Raw genomic sequence first — 23,094 nt, 5'->3', positions numbered from 1 at the left:
GGGGCTGGCTCAAGCTCATACAGCGGCCAAGTGGCCAAGGATGGAATGTGCGCCCCGAGGGAGAAGAGAGGCAGCCGAGCCCACGCAGAGGCTGCTCTCACTCGGACGCTCACGCCCGCGCCTTCCTCAGACCTCCGTTGAGGATGCGGGCTTGGGCCCAGTGGTGCCAGGGCCTGGTCCCCGCGCTCTCCAGGGATGTTCTGGCCTTGGGAGTGCTCAGGAGGCGGCGGGAGGCTGGGGCTCGGAGGCGCGGCTCTGAGCTGGGGGGCGGGGGCTAGACGAGAGAGAGGCCAACCACCCCGCCTACCCCAGGATCCCCTCCCTCCCCAGACAGGCGGCGCCCTTTCTCCCGAGCTGCAGCTGAGCCAGGGCTGGGCGCGGGGGAGGCTGGGGGCATCCCGGAGGGGATCCCGACCCCGCCCCCCACCTCCAGCGACCCGGGGCCCCCACACCCACGTGAACGCAGGGCTGGCGCCGATCCCACTAGCTGCACAGCGCGTCGCGGCTCCGCGCGGGTACCTCGGCCTTTTGGTCCTGGAGCCGGCGCTGCGCGGTCTCTGGCGGGTCCCCCCTGCCCTGGCCGGGCGCTTCTCTGGGCTCCGGCTTCTGCCTCCCGGCGCAGCGCGTAGGCGGACACGCGGGCCGGCCGCCCCCGCAGCTCCTGGCCCTGGTGAGTGGGAACACCACGGCTCCTCGAGGGCGGGGGCTCTGAGGTTCGGGGCAGGCGGGATCCGAGGCCGGCTTGGCCTACCCTGGGGTCGGGCGGGTGGGGCGTCCCCTGCGCCCACGTTCCCATCTCTCGGCTGCTCTTTGTCTCAGCTGCTCCCTGACTCTTAGAGTCGTAGCCTCCGCTCATCTCCCCGTAGCCCTGATCAGTTTCCTATCGCCTTAGTTAACCCAGATTCTCCCTGCCCATCTCCCTTCTCATCCTGTCCCTCTGTCCCTGGCCTCTACTGGTGGGCAGGTTTCCATCTCTGCCTGATGCCTGGTCCTTTTCCAGGGCTTGGTTCCCTTCCCTATCTGGGGCTTATTCCTCCAACTCCGGAGGGACCTGGTTGTGACAGACTTTGGCCATCGCTGCGGGGGGCGGGGGGCTGGGTCCGAAGTTGTGTGTGGGGTGGTGATGGTGTGTGTGTGTGAGACTGAATTTATGAGTAGGGTTGCCTTCCCAAAGAGGTGGATGGGCCTGAATGTTTAAATGTGGGAAGGAATTTGGATGTCTGAAGTTTTGTGTCCCAAGTTGTGCGTGTGTGTAGGAATGGCATTTCTGCAAATGTCATATGGAGTGTCATTTACAAGGGTTGTTGTGCAAGGACGTGAAGGTGTATATGTATGGGGTTGTGTGTCTGAGGAGGGGTGTGGGGTTTTGTGTCTGACGGCATTCATGAATGCGTCAAGTGTGTGTGTGTTTGTGCGTGTAGGAATTGTATGACTGATGCTGCATGAATGGAGTTGCATTTCTTTTTTTTTTTTAAATTGAAGTATAGTTGATGTACAATATTATATAAGTGACAGGTGTGCAACATAGTGATTCACAATTTTTAAAGGTTGTACTCCATTTATAGTTATTATAAAATTTTGGCTATATTCCCTGTGTCGTACAATATATTCTTATAGCTTATATATTATAGCAATATAGGTTATTTTATACATAATAGTTTGTACCTCTTAACCCCGACCCCTAAGTTGCCCCTCCCCCCTTCCCTCTCCCCACTGGCAACCACTAGCTTGTCCTCTATACCTGTGAGTTTGTTTCTTTTTTGTTATATTCACTAGTTTGTTGTATTTTCTAGATCCTACATATAAGTGATATCATACAGTGTTTGTCTTTCTCTGTCTGACTTATTTCACTTAGCATAATACTTGGAGTTGCATTTCTGAAAGTGTGTGGGTTGTATGTTGAACAGTTCTGTGTGTGTGAAACTGTGTGTGTGCAGTTGTGTCTATGTCAGTTGTACACAAGAGGTGTGTGAGGTTGTGTGTTCAAGTGTGTGTATGTGGTGTGTGATGTATGTGATTTCCTCCTTGTCTTTCCCTCCCTTCACTCACTCCTCAGGCTAGCAGAGTATTGAGATAAAATGTATGGAAAGCATCCTTGTTTGCCCACTGTAGGTTGCTTCAGCTTTAGAATGTAGGAGTTCCTTCCTTTTTGCCCCTGGCTCTGAGAGATGCCCCTCTCATCACATCTAAGAGTCTGGAGGTTGTGAGAACCAGGTGGGGGACCCATCCTTGAATCCCTGAAGATCCTGGAACACTAGAAGGGCCGTTTCCTGAGTAGGAAGCCTAAGAAGCAGGGCCAAGAGAAGGCCTAGGACCAGGAGAGACTAGAAAAGAGAGAACCCAGGGTGAGGGGAGAAGGCCCCCGGGGGTCCAAGAGAGACTGAGAAGGGGCCAAGTGGAGGCCAAGATCCTGGGAAAACAAGTTCAAGTCAAGCATTTCTTGGCAAGTAATGCAGTCAGGACCGAGCAATGTTGCTGGGAAGACCGTCTCCCTTGTCAACATTTTTCTCAGTCCTCAGTCATGTGTCTGTTGGATTTCTGCTTTTTATTAACCTTGGTTGTCATCTATTTCATGCTCACTAGGTGCTGTTCTAAGTGTCGCGTGAATTGGGCCATCAAAGCCACACAGAAAGTGACCAGTTCCTGAAAGGTGGAGTGGGATTTGAAAGAGAGCTCATGTACGCTTTTCCTCTAGGCCAGGGATCTCCAAAATTTTTCAGTAAAGGGCCAGAGAGATTGTATGGAGACCCATAAAATCTCTGTTCCAACAACTCAGCTCAGCGCTTGTAGCACAAAACTAGCTGTAGACAGTACATAAAGAATGAGTATGGCTATGTGCCTATAAAACTTTATTTACAAAAACAAGCAGCGGGCCAGAATTGGTCCTTGGACTATGGCTTGTACATCTCTGCTCTGTACCATTTTTTGTAAGGAAGAGATAGGAAATAGACAAAACTAGCTCTGGAGTTTTTTGTGACTAGTTTGGATCTCAGCTGAACACTCCCTTGGGACCCATGGGCAGCTTCATGCTATTTCTTGGTGACTGAGAACATACATCTTAGAGATGAGGGAATAATTACACAGTTCCCATGTAGTCTGTGGTCTCCTGTCCGGGATTTTTCACAGCCAGCTGAAAAAAAAATCACGGTTTCAAGTGACAGATCCTTTGAAGCAGGACCCCAACTGGGGTTTGACATTGGGAACCAGGGCTTAGAGCTGGAGGAAGCAGGACCAGGAAAGCTGAGGCAGATAACCCCATCCTTGGGATATGGGGAGGGTGAAAGAGGACAAGAAACATAGTGATCTCAGAAAAGTAGCTGCTCAGCCAGCAGCAGCCAAAAAAAAGTTCAGGGAACTACCTATTGGTCTGTCTCTGAAAGACTCCCAGCCTGATCTGGATGGATTCAGGCACTGGGGTTGGGGTTAGGGCTTGGAGGGGGTTGGTGGCAGGGAGAGGTATCTGAAGCACTGATATCTCAGAGAGAAGCTGGGGGAGGCCAAGTTCTCCTTACCTGTACAGCCACCCCAGGCAACCCAAATATGCACAGTCCAGCACAGGATACAATATTTACTGTCTTTCCATGGCTTGGGGAGTTTTTTCTAGGAGTTAAATGAATCTAGTATATCTGTCGGGAAGCAGAGAGCACACTCAAAAAGGGGAAGTGAAAATTAAGGACTGTTTACAGGGTTAAACCAGTAAAGTTGGCACAGCACTCAGAGATCTGTAAGAGTCGGGGAGCTGTAGGGAGGGAGCAAGACGGGGACCTGGGGAGAGCTGTGGCTGTGACAAAGGATTGCCTTTATTTTTTATTATAATACATTTTGATATATAACATTGTGTAACTTTAAGATGTACACCATGTTGTTTTGATATATTTATATATTGTAATGTGATTTCCATTGTAGCAGTAGCACCTCTATCATGTCAAGGGAGCCAAGAACACTCAATGGGGAAAGGATAGTCTCTTTAAGAAATGATGTTGGGAAACTGGATAAACAGATGAAGAATATTGAAATCAGACCCCTATCTTACACCACTCACAAAAATTAACTTGAAGTGGATACAAGGCATAAACATAAGGCCTGACACTGTAAAACTGCTAGAGGAAAATGTAAGGTAGAAGCTGCTCAACTTTGGTCACAGCACTGATTTTTTTTTTTTTTTTGATATGACACCAAAAGCACAAACAACCAAAGCAAAAACCAAGTGTGACTACATCAAACTTAAAAGCTTCTGCACAGCAAAAGAAACAACAAAATGAAAAGGCAACCTACAGAATGGGAGAAAAATTTTGCAGACCATATATTGGATAAGGGGTTAATATCCAAAATATATAAAGAGCTCATACAACTCAATAACAAAAGTCATAAACAATCTGATTGAAAAATGGGCGGAGGAACTAAATAGTCATTTTTCCAAAGAAGATGTCCACATGGCCAAGAACTGCAGAAGATTGTTCAGTGAGAGCTGTGGCCTTAGGCAGAGGAATACAGTCAAGGCCAAACAGGGGCCTGGCAGGGGAGGCTGAGAGAATGCTCCACCTACATCTCCTCCCACCTTCCATTCTCCTGCTGTTTTCTATTGGCCAGACTGAAAGGGCAAGGGAGCCCGGGCAATGCCAACTGTCGTGGTCAGCCTTTTGCCTGGGGATGAATCTATAGGGATAACAGAATTGTCAATATGCCTACTAGAGGGGTGTTGCCACCTTTTGCTGTGAGATCAGTATAGGTAAGCCTGCTTATCTTTCTGGAATAGGAGGTGCCCAGGGCCCACGATACTTTTAGGGACACCCATGCAAACGTTTTCGCTTCTTTTAAAATCAGAACAAAGAATTTAACTTTCAAGTCAAAGAAAATGTTTTAATATGTAATATTACTGTTCTCATCTAAAAAATGGGGGTGAAATTTACACAACAGAAAACCAACCATTTTCAAGTGGCATTCAGTGGCATTTAGTTCATTTGCAACATTGTACACCAATCACCTTGATCTAGTTCCAAAATAATATATTCCTTTTTATACCAATTTGGCATACCAAATTATACCAAATATAATTTTAATATATATTTTAATGGAGGGAGGGGCCATGAAGGCAAATTTTCCTCAGACTCATGAAGGCAAATGTTCCTCACAATTTCCAAGCTGCCCTATACATGGAAGGTGTTCAGTTGGTAAAAGGATAGGCAAGTTTTATTTCTTATATGCATTTTATTTAATATGTATTAAGATATAATAAGCATTTCAAGTAATGATCCAAAGTTTCCACTTTGGATTACATTTATTTAGGTAAGTAAATAAGATGACATGGATATGGCTGAATGTCAAGAGTCTGAAGTTTGGGAAACAGTGCCTGGCACCCCAGAATGACTCTGGACATCACATTTTTCTTCAAAAATGGATCCTGAGGAGGTGCTGGGATCAAGAATTATCACCATTTCCATGCCATGGGACTCTCCCTCCCCCTGTTGCCCACTTGGGCATTCACACAGAGCAGCTGCATTTATTGGGCACGAACGGTTTGCCAGGCACCTGCTGATTCTGTCGTTGTGGAAAGCCCATTTGGTGGCACCTCCAGGCTAGACACCAAACTGTATTAATTTGGGGGGCTAACCACAGAGTGCCTTGTTTAAGGCGCTGAGTGAAGTTGATGCTCAGCAAAGATTTGTTAGTCTGGTTTGTGAGCTGCGTCAGCTCTCAATTACTTGTGATGATCTCATGAAATGAGGGGTCTGGAGTTAGAGAATGGCAAAAACGTCCATTATATGGTGACCTACTTCTCTGTCTCTTCCCAGCCATGCCTGGGAGTGATTCTGAAGACCTTGATCTTTTTCTGCCAGGACTTGACCCTTGAACCCCTGGCAGTGTTCTCAGGTGGCCCAGCGCAGGCACATCCCAACAGACCGACACCGCCCCTCCCCTGCTGTTTGGACTCTCTCTGAGTTCATCACCAGCTTCTTCCACCTTTCCCCTCTTCCCACATCCGCCTTCTGTCCGGCCCCTCACCAGGCCCGGGCCCCTTTGTACCCCGCAGGTAGACGATGAGCAGCCATGGCAACAGCTTGTTTCTGCGGGAGAGTGGCCAGCGGCTGGGCCGGGTGGGCTTGCTGCAGCGACTGCTGGACAGCCTGCGGCAGAGGGCGCTGAGAACGCGCTTGCGCTTGCAGACCATGACGCGCGAGCACGTGCTGCGCTTCCTGCGCCGGAACGCCTTCATCTTGCTGACCATCAGCGCCGTGGTCATTGGTGAGTCGTCTGGGAGGGGCGGGCTCTGCCCCTGGAGGGCGAGGACTTGAGGGAAGTTTCCCGCACAGCATATTTCTTCCCTCCACTTACTTCTTCTCACCTGCACAGGTGCACACGTCCACCATTCCCCCTCCCCAGGACGCGCTCACACAAATAGGTATACATTCTTGCAAACACATCTGTGGGTACACACAATGTCTCATCTATATGCGTGTGTATATACAGGCATAAGTGTACACCATACAAACGCACACTTTCTGCATACGAACACACACAAACATGAACACGTTTTTATGCGTGCACAAAACATACAGGTGCAAAAAAGTAAACACACACTTGCACACATATACTAGAACTTATAAACACATTCACACACACATGCATTCCTCTGCACACACAATGGCACACTTAAGAGCTTGAATACATGTGTACCCCCGTGCTTGAAAACAGTAACATACACACACAAGTCATACCTGTATACACACATAGGAAAAACATGTGCATCTCAGATACATGGACCCTCATATACAGGCACAGATACATGTGCACAAGTGAGTACACACTATCACATATGTGTGCATATGTACACATGAATGTGTGCAGACATTTACACACATATCAACATAGTAACACATAAATTCATACATTCCACAATGTACACACAAACATGCACATTCATAGAATGTTTCTCTCTTTCTTTCACCTCTACCCACACACACGCCCTTCTTGGGATGGATGGATGGCCCCTGCTTGGGACTCAGTGACCAAATTCAACTCTACAGACCCCTCATTTTGGCCCTAGGGGTCAGCCTGGCCTTTGCCCTGCGCCCGTACCAGCTCAGCTATCGCCAGGTCAAGTATTTCTCTTTCCCTGGAGAGCTTCTCATGAGGATGCTGCAGATGCTGGTGCTGCCACTCATTGTCTCCAGCCTGGTCACAGGTGAGAGAGCCCAGGCCAGTGTTGGCGTCCAAGACCCATCCCAGAGTCCAAGCTGAAACCTGGAGCCGTGGCTGTTCCAAGCATGGGACCACCTCCCCAACTCAGGACCTCAAACATGGAGCATGCACGTAGCTCTGAGTCTTTGGCCAAAGCCCTGATCCCAATCAGACCTGGGTTCCAGAACCCAGATGATCTGCAATACTTATCTCAGTACCTTCCCTGTACTTTTCCTTGGAGGTAAAATACCAGCCTGAGAGGGGCTTAGTATCATCCAGAGATGAAAGGAAGTCTGTTGTGGGGCAGCCAGGGAAGGTAGCTGGGATGTGGTGTGGAAGGTAATGGGGTGGGACGTGGATGAAGGTGTTTGAGATACAGATGACAGGGTGGTGGGTGGAGGGGGGGTGGAAGTATGGATGGTCTATGCAGGGGTTGGCAAACTTTTTCTGTAAAGGGCCAGGTAGAAAACATTTTCAGCTTCAAGGACCATGTGGTCTCTGTTGCAACTCTCCAATTCTGTTGCAGTGCAAAAGCAGCAGCAGATTAGTTTGTAAACAAATGGGCATGGCAGTGTTCCAATAAAACTTTATTTACAAAAACAGGCAGCGGGCCAGATTTGGCCCATGAGTGGTTGATTGCCAATCTCCAGATTTGGGGATGGGTACGAAGGTAAAGGGAAGGAAGAATGATTTCTTGGGTTGGATTTCCTTAGAAGCAGAGACTGAGAAGGGGCTATTTGCACAAGTGATTTATTGAGGGGTAGCTCTCAAGAGAAACCTATGAGGAAGTGAGGTGAGCAGGATGGGATGGGGAAAGAAGCTAAGTAGAAATGTGGGTTCAGAAGAAGGTTGGCCTCTTAGCCTGATCCCACGGGGAGCTCTGGAGAATGTGCAACACTACAGAATTGTTCTCCACAACTCTGCCACTGTCTAAATCAAAGGAGCTGGCCTTTTGAATCCCTGTACCAATCAGTCACTGGCTGTAGGTCTCCCATGGGGACTTGGTGGGTGAGTAAACTCCTGTTCTGCTGAGGGCAGCCCTCAAGAGAAGGGGGCAGCATGAGTTGTTAGCACCAACATGCTCAGCTGTGGAAGGATAGGTGTATCAGCATGATAAAGGGTGTCTTGATAGGGGACCAAAAGTATCTACTACAGATAGTGTATAGTGAGCTGGGTTGGAGGGAGGTGTGATTTTGGGGTGGATAGGAGGATGAAGAGAGCAATGCAGATGAGCTTATGGTGCAAAATAGGGGTGAATAGAGGATGGAGTGGGGGTTGAAAATGTTGGCTTGGAATAGAGAGAAGGTTAGTGAAGTGGTGCTTGGGATAAAGGATGGAGTGGAAGGTGTATTTGGAACATAGAATGGGAGTTGGAGGATGGCGATGTGGGGTGGGGCAAAGGAGGAGGGATGCTTGGTGGAATGGTTGTAGCAGTGTGGGGAGTGTGGAGCAAATGGATGGGAGAGTGGGTGGTGGGGTATGGATGGGGCTGCTCGGGCTGCACCACCTGTCCTCCAGGTATGGCGTCCTTGGATAACAAGGCAACAGGGCGGATGGGGATGCGGGCAGCAGTATACTACATGGTGACCACTGTCATCGCGGTCTTCATCGGCATCCTCATGGTCACCATCATCCATCCTGGGAAGGGCTCCAAGGAGGGGCTGCACCGAGAGGGCCGGATCGAGACCATTCCCACAGCTGATGCCTTCATGGACCTGGTCAGGTGACGTCCTTTCTAATTTTGATGGGAATTCCAGCCCTACATGTAACAACCTATACTCAAGGGGAGACAAAGGGGACTGGCTAATCCAGCCTGGAAATGCAACACCCAAGTTGGGCCTAGTTTTTTTGGTACCTATTTTCTGTCCTGGAGCCTTGCACAAATCCTCTGAGAGCAGCTTACTCCTAAGGATATGATCTTTTGACCCGTAGGCTAGGGAGGCTATAGTTGCAGCATCTTGAGATGGGCTCAGGACAAATAGTATTTGTCTGGTGTTCCCAAGATCCATTGGAAGGTGAATGATTCTCTTAAAGTAGCAAGATTTTGCCTGCCAGAATCAAGGCTGGTCATAGTTCTACCCTAGTCACTGACTTGGGGGGAACCTAGCGTTGGAAGAGCTCAGGAGCTTTCCGTGTTTTTTTTTTTGGAGACATCACTGTGTGTGAATTGAAGTCCCTGAGGTGGCATGGGGTCGTACCAAAGGGCTCAGACAGGCCTGAATTTGAGGTCCATCTGTACCCCTTAGGAGCTGTGTGCCTTTGGGTCACTTACATAAATTCTTTGTGCTTTGGTTTCTTTGTATGTAAAATGGGGACATCAATACCACTCACTTTTAGGATTATTGTGGTGTTTAAATCAGATCACATAGGTAAGGCACTTAGCTTGGTTTTCAGATGTTGGCTGCTATTATTACCGTTGCCATTGCAATTATTATTACTGTTATCAGTCTAGATTCTCTTCTAAGGTCTAACCACGTTCATTCATCTGATGTTTTTCTGCAGAAATATGTTTCCGCCCAACCTTGTGGAGGCCTGCTTCAAACAGGTCAGGGGGAAGTACATAGTCTGATCAAGGAGGTTTGGAGGGTTGGGGGAGCTTGCTGCTGAGTGAATGGTCCAGGAGTGAGGGATGGGAAGAAGGACCTGACAGAGCATTGCCCAGGGGCTTTTGGAAGAGTCTGAAAGAATGTACTTCCTATTGGTGTGGTGATCAAGGCAAGCTTAGAGAGAAGGACTTAGGTCAAAGGCTGCCTGGGGATGGTAATGGAGGAGGAACCAAGGCTTCTGATCATAGACAGTTGAGGAGACAGACCCCAAAACCTGTCTGAGCATTGCCCAGGGAGCTTGTGAAAAATGCAGAATCTATACTCATTCTTCCATTCATTGGTTGTTCACTCCCTCATTAACCTGTTTATGCACTCAATTTGCTATGCATTTGTCTATGGCCCAATATCTCCTTATTTCAGTTTAAGACGCAGTACAGCACGAGGTTGGTAACCAGGACCATTGTGAGGACAGAAAATGGATCTGAGCTGGGCACCTCCATGCCTCCTTTATCCTCAATGGAGAACGGAAGCAGCCTCTTGGAAAATGTCACACGGGCCATGGGCACCTTGCAGGAGGTGCTGAGCTTTGAGGAGACTGTGCCTGTGCCTGGCTCAGCCAATGGCATCAACGCCCTGGGCCTTGTGGTCTTCTCGGTGGCCTTTGGGCTGGTCATCGGTGGCATGAAACACAAGGGCCGAGTCCTGCGGGATTTCTTCGACAGCCTCAATGAGGCTATTATGAGGCTGGTGGGCATCATTATCTGGTGAGTGCTGGGCTGTGACAAGGGTGGGGTGGTGGTGGTGATGGCACACAAAAGAGTGTTGTCAGGGCTGGGAAGTGAGGCTGTGGGGCAGCTCCTGAAGTGGTTGTTGGGACCACTTGGCCAAAGTCATTTATATATGCATTGGTTAATTCACACCCTCACTCATTCACTTACTCATTCATTCATACCTTTGTGCAATGATTGATTCACTCATCCACTCCCTTGTTCATCTATTTATTCACTCATTTATTCATTTGTACTCAAGCTGCTGTGCATTGTTCATTCAGTCCATCATTTATCTATCTTCTCATTCTTCTATGGATTGGCCAAATTATCCATTCATTTATTTATTTATCTTCATTCTTCCATGAATTGGTTCATTCATTTTCCCATTCACTTGTTCATTTTTCTGTGCATTGGTTAAGTCACTCATTCATACATTCATTCACTCATAAATTCATTCACAAACTCATCCATGCATTAGTTAATTCTTTGATTGATGGATTGATTTACTCACCAAGTCATCTATTCATTTGGACTCATTCTTTGACTCACTTGTTCATCTCTACATTTGTTATTCTCTCATTCACTCAATCAAATATTCCTTGCATTCATTCATCCATTTGCTTAACCCACTCATTCATTCACTCACCCATCATTCATGTCTCATTTGCTCATTTTCTCACTCATTTATCCGCTCACTGATTATTCCTTAATTGACACATTCATTCATTCATTCTTTAAATCCCTTCATTCTTTCAGCAGACATTTTCCCAGGCTGACTTTATTTTGAACTCTGGAATACAGAGATACATGGAATTCAGTCCTTGTCCTCAAAGAGCTTTCAAAGTCTTGGAGGAGACAGGCACATATTAGATAAATATAATACAAGAGTCAAGAGACATTAAAAAAGTATAGGGAATATGGATAAGTAAGCAGCCAATGAGGGATATGCAGTGAACTCTGTCTGGGAAGGTGAGGAGGAAGTCATGGAGACATCCACCTCTTAGTTGGGTCTTGAAAGGTGAGTGGGAATCCAACCGGACAAGAAGAAAGGAGAGGCACTTCAAGCAGAGGGAATAGAACATGCAAAGCTCGAAAGAACCTGAGTTGTTTGGAGAATGGTAAGGAGTTCAAGAAGGTGGGAGCCTACCTAGGGAGTGGTGGTGGAAGATGTTAACGAGGCTGTCTTCCCAAACTGGGGAAGACTTTGTACATCATCCCAAATAATTTGAAAGTTGGGTGGCGGGCTAGAGGCTAAGTTGAGAGCTTGGAAAAGCAGCTGAGGGGATTGGGAGGGGAAGCTTATCAAGGACGAGCAAGAAGATTGAAAAGGAATATTGAAAGCTCAACTGAATTGGGAACCATGAGTTTATAGCGATGTCCTTGGCACGTTTGGGAAAATATCCGTATGTGCCAGGTGGCTGAGTATAGGAGGAAAGAAGTCATGTGCAATTGATCCAGAGTTGAGGAATTTTGCAGAGTGTGAGAAAGGAAAGATGGAGGTGAGGGATTTGAGAAAGGAGTTTACAGGTTATTCACAGAGGTAGGTCTGGAGTTGGAGACAAGTCAGCAACCACCCACCAGGGCTAACCTCAAGCCCAGCTTGGGGAATACAGGTGTGACTGGAGGAGTCCCCTGTATCCTCATTCCCACAACCTGAGCTTGGGTCTCATCATTTCTGACCTAAGCTGTTGCACCACCTCCCCAAGCAGTCCTCACCTCCTCCAATACATCCCCCATGACACTGACCAAGTGTAGACTTCAATTTCTAAAGAGAGAGAAATAACAAAGGAATCCTGGTGATGGGTGAATTATGGCATCACTGGCAGAAACTCACAAAACTAAGCAATGGGCTGTTTTGAGTGGAAAACAGGTGAACCCCCTATGAACTTGCTTCATCTGTCTTCTCTACTCTTCTTTTCACTCACTGCTCCAGCTATACTGGTCTTCTTTCTGCTCCTCCAGTACTTCTAGCTCACATCCATCTCAAGGTCTTTGAACTGTGCCTGCAATGCTTTCCCCTCAAATATGCATGGTTCCTTTTCATCATTCAGGTATCAGCATAAATGTCACCTCTTCAGAGAAGCCCTCCCTGACCACTCATTCTTACAGCCCCACTCACTGATTCTCTTTTGTAGTTATCACCACCTGAAGTTTTTAATGACATATTTCTCTGTGTATTGCATAGTTCCCCCATTAGGATGTAAGCACCATGAGGGCAGGGACCATGTGACTGGAACATAGTAGGTGCTCAATGGATATCTGAGTGAATGAACAGATAATTTAATAAGACAGGTTGTTTATAATTAATTTTTTATTGGAGTGTAGTTGATTTACAATGTTGTGTTAGCTTCTGCTCTACAGCAAAGTGAGTCAGTTATACATATATATATATATATATATATATATATATATATATATATATATATATACATATATCCACTCTTTTTCAGATTTTATTCTGTATAGGTCATTATAGAATACTGAATAGAATTCCCTGTGCTATACAGTAGGTTCTTATTAGTTATCTATTTTATATATAGTAGTGTGTATATGTCAATCCCAATCTCCCAATTTATCCCTCCCCCACATTTCCCCCTTGGTATCCGTGAGTTTGTTTTCTACAGCTGTGACTCAATTTCTGTTTTGTAAATAGGTTCGTTTGTACAATTGTTTTTTAGATTCCACATATAAGCAATATTGTATAATATTTAAGACAGGTTGTTTAAGATGTCTGTGGGAAATCCAGGTGAAATAACTTAGGGCTGGTGAATGAGTGAGAATATGTACTTATAGGAAAGAGAATAGGGGCATACAGGTTACAAATGTAGAGCAAAGAGTCGGGGGAAGTGAATAAGGGAAGTTAGAAGGCCAGAGATAGGGAGTGTCTGGGCAATGTCTAGGGAAAAAACCCTGAGGACAGTGATTATTTTGGGGGACTTGAATCGGGGGGTGGGTGAAGGAGAGACCTTATAAAAATGTATATGTTGGAGTTGTAGGAACTCTTCCGCTCTCTGCGGGCAAGCTGTGGGTAAGCAGGAAGAAAAGGTGGGGTTTATTTGTGGGACCCAGCCCCACTTGTTATTGTGTGGGGAAGGTTGGAGTGGAGTAGGGTGCTGTATGGTGTGTGTTGCCTGGCTCCAGGGTCTATGTCGCAAAGCCTGGGGGATGCTAGCTCCAGGCTTGGAGGGGAGGTCATGAGGGAGGCCTGACAGGTGTCTGGCTTGGCCCAGGTATGCACCTGTAGGCATCCTGTTCCTGATTGCTGGCAAGATCCTAGAGATGGAAGACATGGCCGTCCTGGGGGGTCAGCTGGGCATGTACACCCTGACCGTCATCGTGGGTTTGTTCCTTCATGCCGGTGGCATCCTGCCTCTCATCTACTTCCTCATCACCCATCGGAATCCTTTCCCCTTCATTGGGGGAATACTGCAGGCCCTCATCACTGCCATGGGCACGTCTTCCAGGTATGGCCTTGCTCCTCACTACTGGTACCCTTCCTAGGTTCACTCTTTGCCTTTCACAGGCTCTCTTAGGAGTCCTGCCCTCTCTGCCACTACAGAACCTCATCTGGGTTGTATAGTAATGTCAGGTGCTCTTGAAGGTCTCCAGGTGGCTCAACACCTGGGCCCTGATCTTTGTCCTGGGCTGGCTCTCCTAACCCCTTTCCTTCCTTTTCTGTTTCTCTATTTATTTGTTTATTTTTAAAATATTCATTTATTTGGCTGCGCTGGATCTTAGTTGCAGCATGTAGGGTCTTCGTTGCCGCGTGTGGGATCGTCATTGTAGCATGCGGGGTCTTTTTAGTTGCGGCACGTGGGATTCAGTTCCCTGGCTAGGGATCGAACCCAGGCCCCCTGCATTGGGAGCATGGAGTCCTAACCACTGGACCACCAGGGAAGTCCCTGTTTCTCTATTTAATATGGAGGGAGAACCAGCTGCAAATTTTGAGGTTAAGACAAAGGGTCCAACATGCCTCATGATCTCAGTCATTTTCTACCTCATAGGGTCTCATCTCCCCTTGAGATGGCCTCTGGGAGCCCCCTTGGCTTCCTTCTTTTTTGTGGTTTCAGGGGTTTCATAAAGAGCTCCCCTCTTCACCATCAATCAAATTCAAAACAATCTGAGATGTATCACTAGAGCCAACCAGATGGAAGAAAAGTATCATTTTTATTGCTTGTAACGGCTATTGGAGAATGTGCCTTTTGATCTGTGGCCAAAGAGGATTGGTGCCATTGTACCCGAGAATTAAACTCACTGGGTTGCCACAGGCATGGACACCCAAAGATCCCCTTTGTGGGTTCAGGATTCTCACTGCATGATATAAAGCTGACCAGACAGAGCACATGTTTTATGGACCAGCTGATCCCACATGGGGAGAGAGAGACCTAGGTTAGTGTAGCTGAGGTCACTCCCTGAATAAACATGGGAAGTGGGGAATAGGAGTCTTCTGTACTACCCCTCTCTTAGCCCTGAGGTGTGGGAGCTGAGAAGGCCCTTTGCCTCCTTTCTGGGAGTGGATAGTTAGAGTGAACTGGTGACATGAACTAGTGTCTAGTAAGTAGCCCTCAGCTATTGGCTTTAGGTGGGTCAAGAGACCTTCAGCCTGGGGGACCTCATTGCTGTGTGCTCTCTGTGTCATGAGGAGTTCCTCTCCCCCACGCACAGTCATCAGCCTCTGAAATGTTAGACACCTGCCATCTTCCCCTTGCTCTAGCTCCTACTTTGCCTTCCAGTGTTCTCAGGGGGAGCCCTCCCTTGGCCTATTGCCACCACTTATTCTCAGCCCTTGGGGTTCTCTCTCCCAGCTCTGCAACACTGCCCATCACATTCCGCTGTCTGGAGGAGGGCCTGGGTGTGGACCGCCGCATCACCAGGTTTGTGCTGCCTGTGGGGGCCACCGTCAACATGGATGGCACTGCCCTCTATGAGGCCCTGGCCGCCATCTTCATCGCTCAAGTCAACAACTACGAACTCAACCTGGGTCAGATCACAACTATCAGGTGAGTTGGCCTTGGGTGGGACCTGCCAACAGCTGAGACCTAAGAAGTCATTAGCCTGGCTGGGGGGGTTGGAGGGGAGGGAGTCACAGCAAGAAGTAAAGGGAGCCTTTGGATGTTGGAAGGGGGATGTGTTGAGGGGTGCAGGAAAAAATAAGACATGGTTCCTGAACTCAGGGAGGATCCAGTCTAATGAAGGAAAAAGACACACTGATGATGATGATGATGATGACAGTGTTGGTGGTGATGATGTAGATTACAGAGGTGATAGTGGTGATGTTGTGGATGGTGCTGATAGTGGTGATGGTAGTGATGGGGGTGATAAGGGTGGTGATGGTGATAGTGGTGATGGTGATGATGGCCAACATTTATAAAACACTTGCTGTGTTTCATACACAGCATTAAATATTTTACAAGTGTGGGCTCTTTGAATGACATCTCATGATGTCCTATGCATAGTTCCATTACTGCCCTTGCCAAATTAAAAAATAGATTATCTGCTTATTATGGGTAGCGTAAGAGTTTTGGGAATCCAGAGAAGGATTATCTAACTCAGCTGATGCTGTATAGCTTTCTTTTTCTTTCCATTTTCTTAGCCTCTCACTGAATAATTTCAACATGCAAACAGGTGTCTCTTCCATCATCTTCTTTTCAAAGTTCGCTGACCTTTGGAATTCCAGCCACCTACCCTTGGGGCCATGTCCTGGACTTTGCCTCTGCTTAGCCTGCTCTGACATCTCGAGTATGTGCATCATGGCCACAGTCTCCAATCTCTCCATCCTCTTACTTTACTTCCCCTATATATTTTCTTTAATTCCATGAAAATTTTTGCTTCTTCAACTCCTCTCATTCCCTCCATTATGGTTTCACTTTCCCTTTATGTGTTTTAGTTCAGTGCCTCTCAAACTTTTATGTGCATACTAATCACTTGGGAGTCTTGTTCAAAAGCAGATTCTGATTCAGTGGGTCTGGGTTGGGGCTTGAGATTCTGCATTTCTAACAAGTTCAGAGGTGATGCTGATGCTGCCGGTCTAGGGACCACACTTGGAACCATGAGCTTCCAGACTAGAGTATGGAGCTTCATTCTTTCATTTTCTTGAGAGCGTCTTTGACATCCTTACCCCTTAGTCTTTCCAAATCCTCAACATTGGGGATTTCAACCAACCGCTTTATCTGTTCCTATGTCAAGGTGTCTGAACCCAGCTAGAGAAAAATCTACCCACTGTGGTGATTACTGCAGTGACCACTACAAGACGACGCATTACATTATCAGCTAAGTGTATTTCCACTCAGAAATCCCTTTATATCAGTGATTCAAAGTCTTGGCTACACATTGGCATTACCCAAGACCACCTACTCCCTGAGGCTCTGACTTTGCTATGGTGGGGGTAGGGTATAGGCATTGGTATTTTTGTGAAGACTGCCCAGGTGATACTACTGTGCATCCAGGGTTGATAAACCACCCAGTTGGTGGCACCATTATCCATCCCTCATTCCAAATCTTCACTCTATTTATCTTCCAGCTCCATTCTCCAATTTTCTTCCGTGTAAAAGATCATATTGCCTTATACCTCAGGGGTGTCACTGAGGTTACTGGGCGTGAATGGACGCAACTTTCTGCTCCCACAACTCAAATTTATTGTGGTATGCATCCATCCATGCTTTCTTTCCCCTGATCTCAGTTTAAGCATGGATCTGTTGCTCTATTCAAAACTAATTCCTCTACAATTCCCCAAATCTCATCCCTCCTATCTTCTAACTCTGTCAGCTATTCCATTGCTTACTTGCATTTTCAACTCCACTGCCTCTACTTGACCTTTCTCTATAGCATATGAAGGCATGCTGATGTCTCTCACATATTATAAAAATAAAGACCTTAGACCTAGAATGCTAATGATCTCAGAGAAGCTGGACTCCAGTGTCCATGCTCTTTAATGGAGCATCCTACCCTCCCTAACAGCTCTCTGCCCCTCTTGGCTACATAGGGATTGTGAATAAAGGCAGGTACCACAATGTCATGCAGTATAGTACAAAGCTGGCTTGGCTGGAAATACTGATAACTGGGGTCAGCAGCAGGATGGAGTGCTCTCTCTTTTTATAGGGGTTCTGAGAGACCACTCTGCAGATAAGGAAAACAGGCTGAACTTGGGTCCCAATGGCTTAGGGACATTCAGGGATACAGCTTAAATCTGGGCACTATGACTGGTAGCATCTGGAAGTTCTGTGAGATGTTGAGCCCATGTGAAGTCCCTTCTACTATGGGTAGAGGAAGTCCCAGCTACCTTGTTACCACACAACCCAGAGATCGCCTCTGAGTCTTTCTTCAAACAATCTTCCTTGCCTTTACAACAGAAGGCTGTGGTATGAGAAGCCTTTTCTAGGGGAAAGCAAGGATGCAGTGAAGATGACATGAAGATAATTTCAAAGGAACACATTTTGATTTGTTTGTTTGTCTAGCTTAGGATCCCAAACATTGCAGTGAGCACTTTTCATGGGAACTTTCACATTCTGGGGAGTAGAGAAGTCATCAAAAAGGGTAAGGACTTTTGAGGGGTGTTCTTAAATGGATCAGGGAACTGAGCATCACTTCTAGCTTCTAATCGATGCAAAGAGCTTGGTGGCAATGGCCAGCTTGAGACCCATCAGGTAATTGCTTCAGAATTTAGAGGCAGATTGTGATTGGATGGTTAGAGATTCCTAGTTTGGACTGAAACTTAACACAGTTTGAGTTGGATTATTGGATCCAGGTGGAATTAGCTGGATCTTATCATTCCATTGAGAGCATGATGCCTGCCTCCCAAGGGCATGCACAGATCACTGTTTATGTCAGGGCCAGCACTCAGAAGAGATATTCTCTCTCACTTAAGATAATAGTAATAATGACCCTTCTTGGGGCCCTATTCTCAAAGCACTGTTCTATTTTACTGCTCATAATAACCCCTCAAGGTAGGTATATGTCTACCATTCTATAGATGAGGGAATATAGGCTCTGAGTTTATGTCTAAGGGTGTACAGCTGACAAATAAAATCTGCTGGACCCCAAAGTCCATTCCCTGTTCGTGAGCCCAAATGTTTGCTCAATCACTGTTCTGTAAGAGATATCATCTGTGTTAAGCATCTTGAGTAGCTCTATGTTCACGACTATAGAATTTGGGAAAGGACTTCAGAAGCCACCAGGGGTGGGGCGTCAACCTCAGGGCCCTAACACCTTTCCTGGCAAGCCCAGTGGTTTTATAATTCTTCTTAGCACACCATGCTAGACATCCGAATTGATGCAGGAGCTAAAATCTAGCCTACTTGTGATCCAATCTGACCCTCTACTTGATGGTGGATCACCATCTCTTTCATTTTCTATGTGTTTTACCTTTTAGTTTTCCAAATCCTTATATGTGTAGATGTCTAATTTTTTTAAATTCACTCAGCACCATAGACAATTTCTTCTTTTGACTCTAAATTTGGTCCACCTTCCAGAGTTCTGTTCCTGGCAGCTGGACCTGTCTATACTGGCCTACCTAATTCTAGCACATGTGCACATGGGGAACTCAAGCTTCTGTTTTACGGCTGCTGCCCAGGTTGATTCTTCTGCCTTCTTCCAGTCCCCAGAAGCAACTGGTTAAATCCTTACTCTTGCATCTGCAATATGAATTGTTTAAAACCTCTATCACTGGGTGGACGTCTAACCAGATCCCAGCAAAGGACGAGGGAACATAACTGCGTTGGCATTCAATGAAAGTCGCTTTGGATTTGCTCTTTATTTTTGGGAATTTGATTTAAGATGCCCTGGGAAACTGACCCCTTCCCTCCTTTTGTGTCTCTTCTGACACTGCCTCATCTCTCCCTTCCCTCCTCCTGCCTCACTGTGTTCTCTCTCCACGTGCAGTATCACGGCTACAGCAGCCAGCGTTGGGGCTGCCGGCATCCCCCAGGCAGGTCTGGTCACCATGGTCATTGTGCTCACCTCGGTCGGCCTGCCCACTGAAGACATCACGCTCATCATAGCTGTGGACTGGTTCCTGTGAGTGCTCTTCAGACTCTGGTACTATCTGTCCTTGGACCCACCACTCTCCCTGCAGCACTCCCAACACATGGGCAAGGACAGAGTTCTAGAATTTATTTATTTATTTATTTATTATTATTATTTATTATTATTATTATTTTTTTATCTTATATGACAAACAAAATCTATTTTCAGCTCTCGAGGTGAGTTCTAGAATTTTAGAATGAAAAGGTGGCCTGGGGGAATATCCCAAGACATGTGGATCCCAAATTCTATAGAGTTAACCTTGGGAAGTGGGGCAGGGAGGAGGTAAGCAATGGGGTCTTTACCCGTTATCTAGAAAAGCCCTGCTGTACCTGTTTTATGTAGAAGTCACCAAAAAGGTGATCCTTGGGGGCAGAGCTGGCTTGCAAATTTAAGAAAAAATTCTCAACTTTCATTTTTAATTAATTAATTAATTTATTTTTGGCCACGCTGTATGGCTCGAGGGATCATAGTTCCCCGACCAGGGATTGAACCTGCACCTTTGGCAGTAAACGCGCCGAGTCCTAACCACTGGACCGCCAGGGAATTCCCTCAACTTTTAAAAATAGGAGGTTTACATATAAAAATCTGGACTTTTGTCCCCACTTGGGAGCTGTCACCTGGATCTGAGTCTCATTTAGAAGGTCTTCAGTCTGGCCTTGTTTACTCACAGTGGTTACCTTCCTCATCCTGTATGCCGTTCAGCTCATAACCCCTAATTTTCTATATCAGACGTATACTTTTTTTTTTTTTTTTTTTTTGTGGTACGCGGGCCTCTCACCGCCGCGGCCTCTCCCGTTGCGGAGCACAGGCTCCGGACGCGCAGGCCCAGCAGCCATGGCTCACGGGCCTTGCCGCTCCGCGGCATGTGGGATCCTCCTGGACCAGGGCACGAACCTGTGTCCCCTGCATCGGCAGGCGGACTCTCAACCACTGCGCCATGAGGGAAGCCCCAGACGTTTACATTTTTTTAAAAAATGAATTGCATTGCTAATAACAAATGTGAGCATATCAGAGCTTGGTCCACCCTGTGTTAGACTGGAATGTGAACCCCAACTTCTAGGCACAAGCACCTCCTGGCTGCTGCACTCTCTTCTCTGTGGAGCTCTTCAAACCTTGATTAACGGTGGCTTGTCTCTCCCCACCCCCACCCCCGCCCCCTCCAGTGATCGACTTCGCACCATGACCAATGTGCTGGGGGACTCTATTGGAGCAGCAGTCATCGAGCATTTGTCTCAGCGGGAGCTGGAGCTGCAGGAAGCTGAACTCACCCTCCCCAGCCTGGGGAAGCCCTACAAGTCTCTCATGGCACAAGAGAAGGGGGCGTCCAGGGGACGGGGAGGCAACGAGAGTGCCATGTGAGAGCCCCCAGCTCTGCCGCCTAGAGGAGGGAAGGGGGCTGGGAAGGGGGTTCCTGGGGAAGACCACTGCATGAGTGACTGTGCACTGAACACACATGTTCTTTCCAGCGCGTCTGGGGGAAACTGAGATAAAAGAGCAGGGATGAAAGATGTCTAAGGGCTCTGTTTCTCTCTGGGCGTATGCTGAGAATTTGTGGGAGGGTGATGAGCAAGGCAGGGGAGGAGATGTTTTCCCTGGGATTGGGGGTAAGGGGAGCTTCAGGGTCCACAAGGTGAGCGATCAGCTCATGTTCCTCATTTTCTCAAGGAGTGGTGGAACTCAAGAAGGTAAAGGAAAACTACTATTTCTCATAATAAAACAATATCCATAACCTCTGTGTCGGGAGTCCCTATGACCACCTTCGGGTTTGATGATTTGCCAGAAGGACTCACAGAACTCGAAAAAGCTCTGATGCTCACATTTATGGTTTATTGCAGTGAAAGGACAGAGATTAAAATCAGCAAAGGCAAAAGGTGCAGTGGGCAGGGGCCAGGAGAGACCAGGTGTGAGCTTCCAGTTGTCGTGTCCCAGTGGAATTGCATGCACGGCTCTTATTTCTCCCAGCAATTATGTGTGACAACACATATGAAATACTGCCAACCGTGGAAGCCCACCTGAGCCTTGGTGTCCAGAGATTTTATCAGGGTCTGTCCTGTAGGCATGGAGTTCCTGCTGACCTTCACAACTCTTTAGTCCCCCCAGAGGTCAAACTAATACAGCATTGCTAGGGTCCCAGGTAAACAAAAACAGGCATTCATCATCAGCTACACTGTCAGCACAGACTACCTGGCATGGATTAAGGCCCCAGGTAAACAAAGACACTTTTATCAGGCAGGATATTCCAGGGGCTTAGAGATCATCTTTCAGGAGGCAGTCTAGGGCCAGTCCTTTATTTGGGATGTGCAGGCTTTGAGCACCCTTTATCCTCCGAGTTAATCCTTTACTTCGTACACCCCATGGTTGGGAATAGGGGAAGCAGCTCCCATGGGGATGAGTAATTGGGACTTGTAGCCCTGACTCCTGACTTCTGGAACTAATTGGCCTGGACATCCCCATGCTGGTCTCAGGGGGCTCTGTGTCTCCTTACTACACAAGGGTGGACGTTGGACTTTTAGTGTTATTTTCTTACAGCCTAACAAACCAAGTGGGACGTTACATGAGACCTTACTAAAGGTGTGGGGAAAACACAAGTAAACAGAAGGTAACATGATTCTAGCTGCTATAGATATAACTCAACTCCATGATCCTTTTGTCCAAGAAACATGACATTAATTTTTTCTAAATCAAATCAAGCTTCATTTGAGCACCTACCTCTCCCAAAGAGGGGAGGGAAATTAAAGCATGGGTATGTTTTGAGATGTTCCATCCTCCATTCCTTAGGATCCTAAGAGAACCCTTGAGCATAAGCAATTGAGAGAACTTGGGAGAAGAGCTCCAGAAATCTTTAATGTATTTTCAGTCACCATGGAGACAATTGTGGTCGAAGTTTGGAAATAGTCCATGAAAAGGCAAAAGGCTCCTCCACTTATAAAACATCCTAGTCTACATTTGACCATGGGTAACTTTTTTTGAGATCCCAGTCTCAACCCAGAATTTCAGCTTCTAGCCCCACCCACCCCATGGTCAGTGTTCTGTGTCCCCAGAGGGCTCCTCTGGAAGCAGGGTAGATTAGTTTTCTAGGGCTAACATGACAAAGTACCACAGACTGGGTGGCTTAAACAACAGAAATTTATTTTTGTTTTGGAGGTTGGAAGTCTGAGGTCAAGGTGCCAGGCGGGTTAGTTTCTTCTGAGGCCCCTCTCCTTGTCTTATAGATGGCCGTCTTCTCACTGTGTCTTCACATGGTCTTCTCTGTGTGTCTGTGTCCTAATCTCTTCTTATGAGGACACCAGTCAAATTGGAGTAGGGCCCACCTGAACGAACTCAATTTAACTTAACTACCTCTTTAAAGACCCTCTCTCCAAATACAGTCACATTCCATGGTATGGGGAGTTAGGACTTCAACATATGAATTTTGGGGGGACACAACTCAAGCCATCACACAAGGTGTGTCATACCATCAAGGGATGCATGACTTATCTCATCCAATCCTTGGAACCTGCCCCAGCTCTATTTTCTTTGTAAGTCTGGGTTTTAAAGAATAAAGGAGCAAGGGAAACATAGATCACTTTTTTGTTGGG

General features: G+C 47.0%; 1 protein-coding gene across 2 annotated transcripts; it reads left to right on the top strand.

Annotated features, from left to right (window-relative positions):
- Nucleotides 1-337: 337 nt before the first annotated feature.
- SLC1A6 (solute carrier family 1 member 6) lies at nt 338-21,236 on the top strand. Of its 2 annotated transcripts, XM_081230676.1 has the most exons (11): nt 338-670; nt 2,584-2,678; nt 6,032-6,243; nt 7,046-7,183; nt 8,698-8,902; nt 9,682-9,724; nt 10,146-10,489; nt 13,726-13,959; nt 15,301-15,495; nt 19,373-19,507; nt 20,680-21,236. In XM_081230676.1, the coding sequence occupies exons 3-11, from the start codon at nt 6,039-6,041 to the stop codon at nt 20,873-20,875; spliced, it is 1,695 nt and encodes a 564-aa protein (XP_081086802.1). In that variant the 5' UTR covers nt 338-670; nt 2,584-2,678; nt 6,032-6,038; the 3' UTR covers nt 20,876-21,236. The 2 variants fall into 2 exon arrangements, with proteins under 2 accessions (XP_081086802.1, XP_081086801.1); XM_081230675.1 differs by lacking the exon at nt 2,584-2,678.
- The last annotated feature ends 1,858 nt before the right edge of the window (nt 21,237-23,094 follow it).

Source organism: Mesoplodon bidens (genome assembly GCF_964165515.1).
Source record: "Mesoplodon bidens genome assembly, chromosome: 4".
In the NCBI taxonomy this organism is placed as follows: Eukaryota; Metazoa; Chordata; class Mammalia; order Artiodactyla; family Ziphiidae; genus Mesoplodon; species Mesoplodon bidens.
This window is presented reverse-complemented; position numbering and strand designations above follow the sequence as displayed.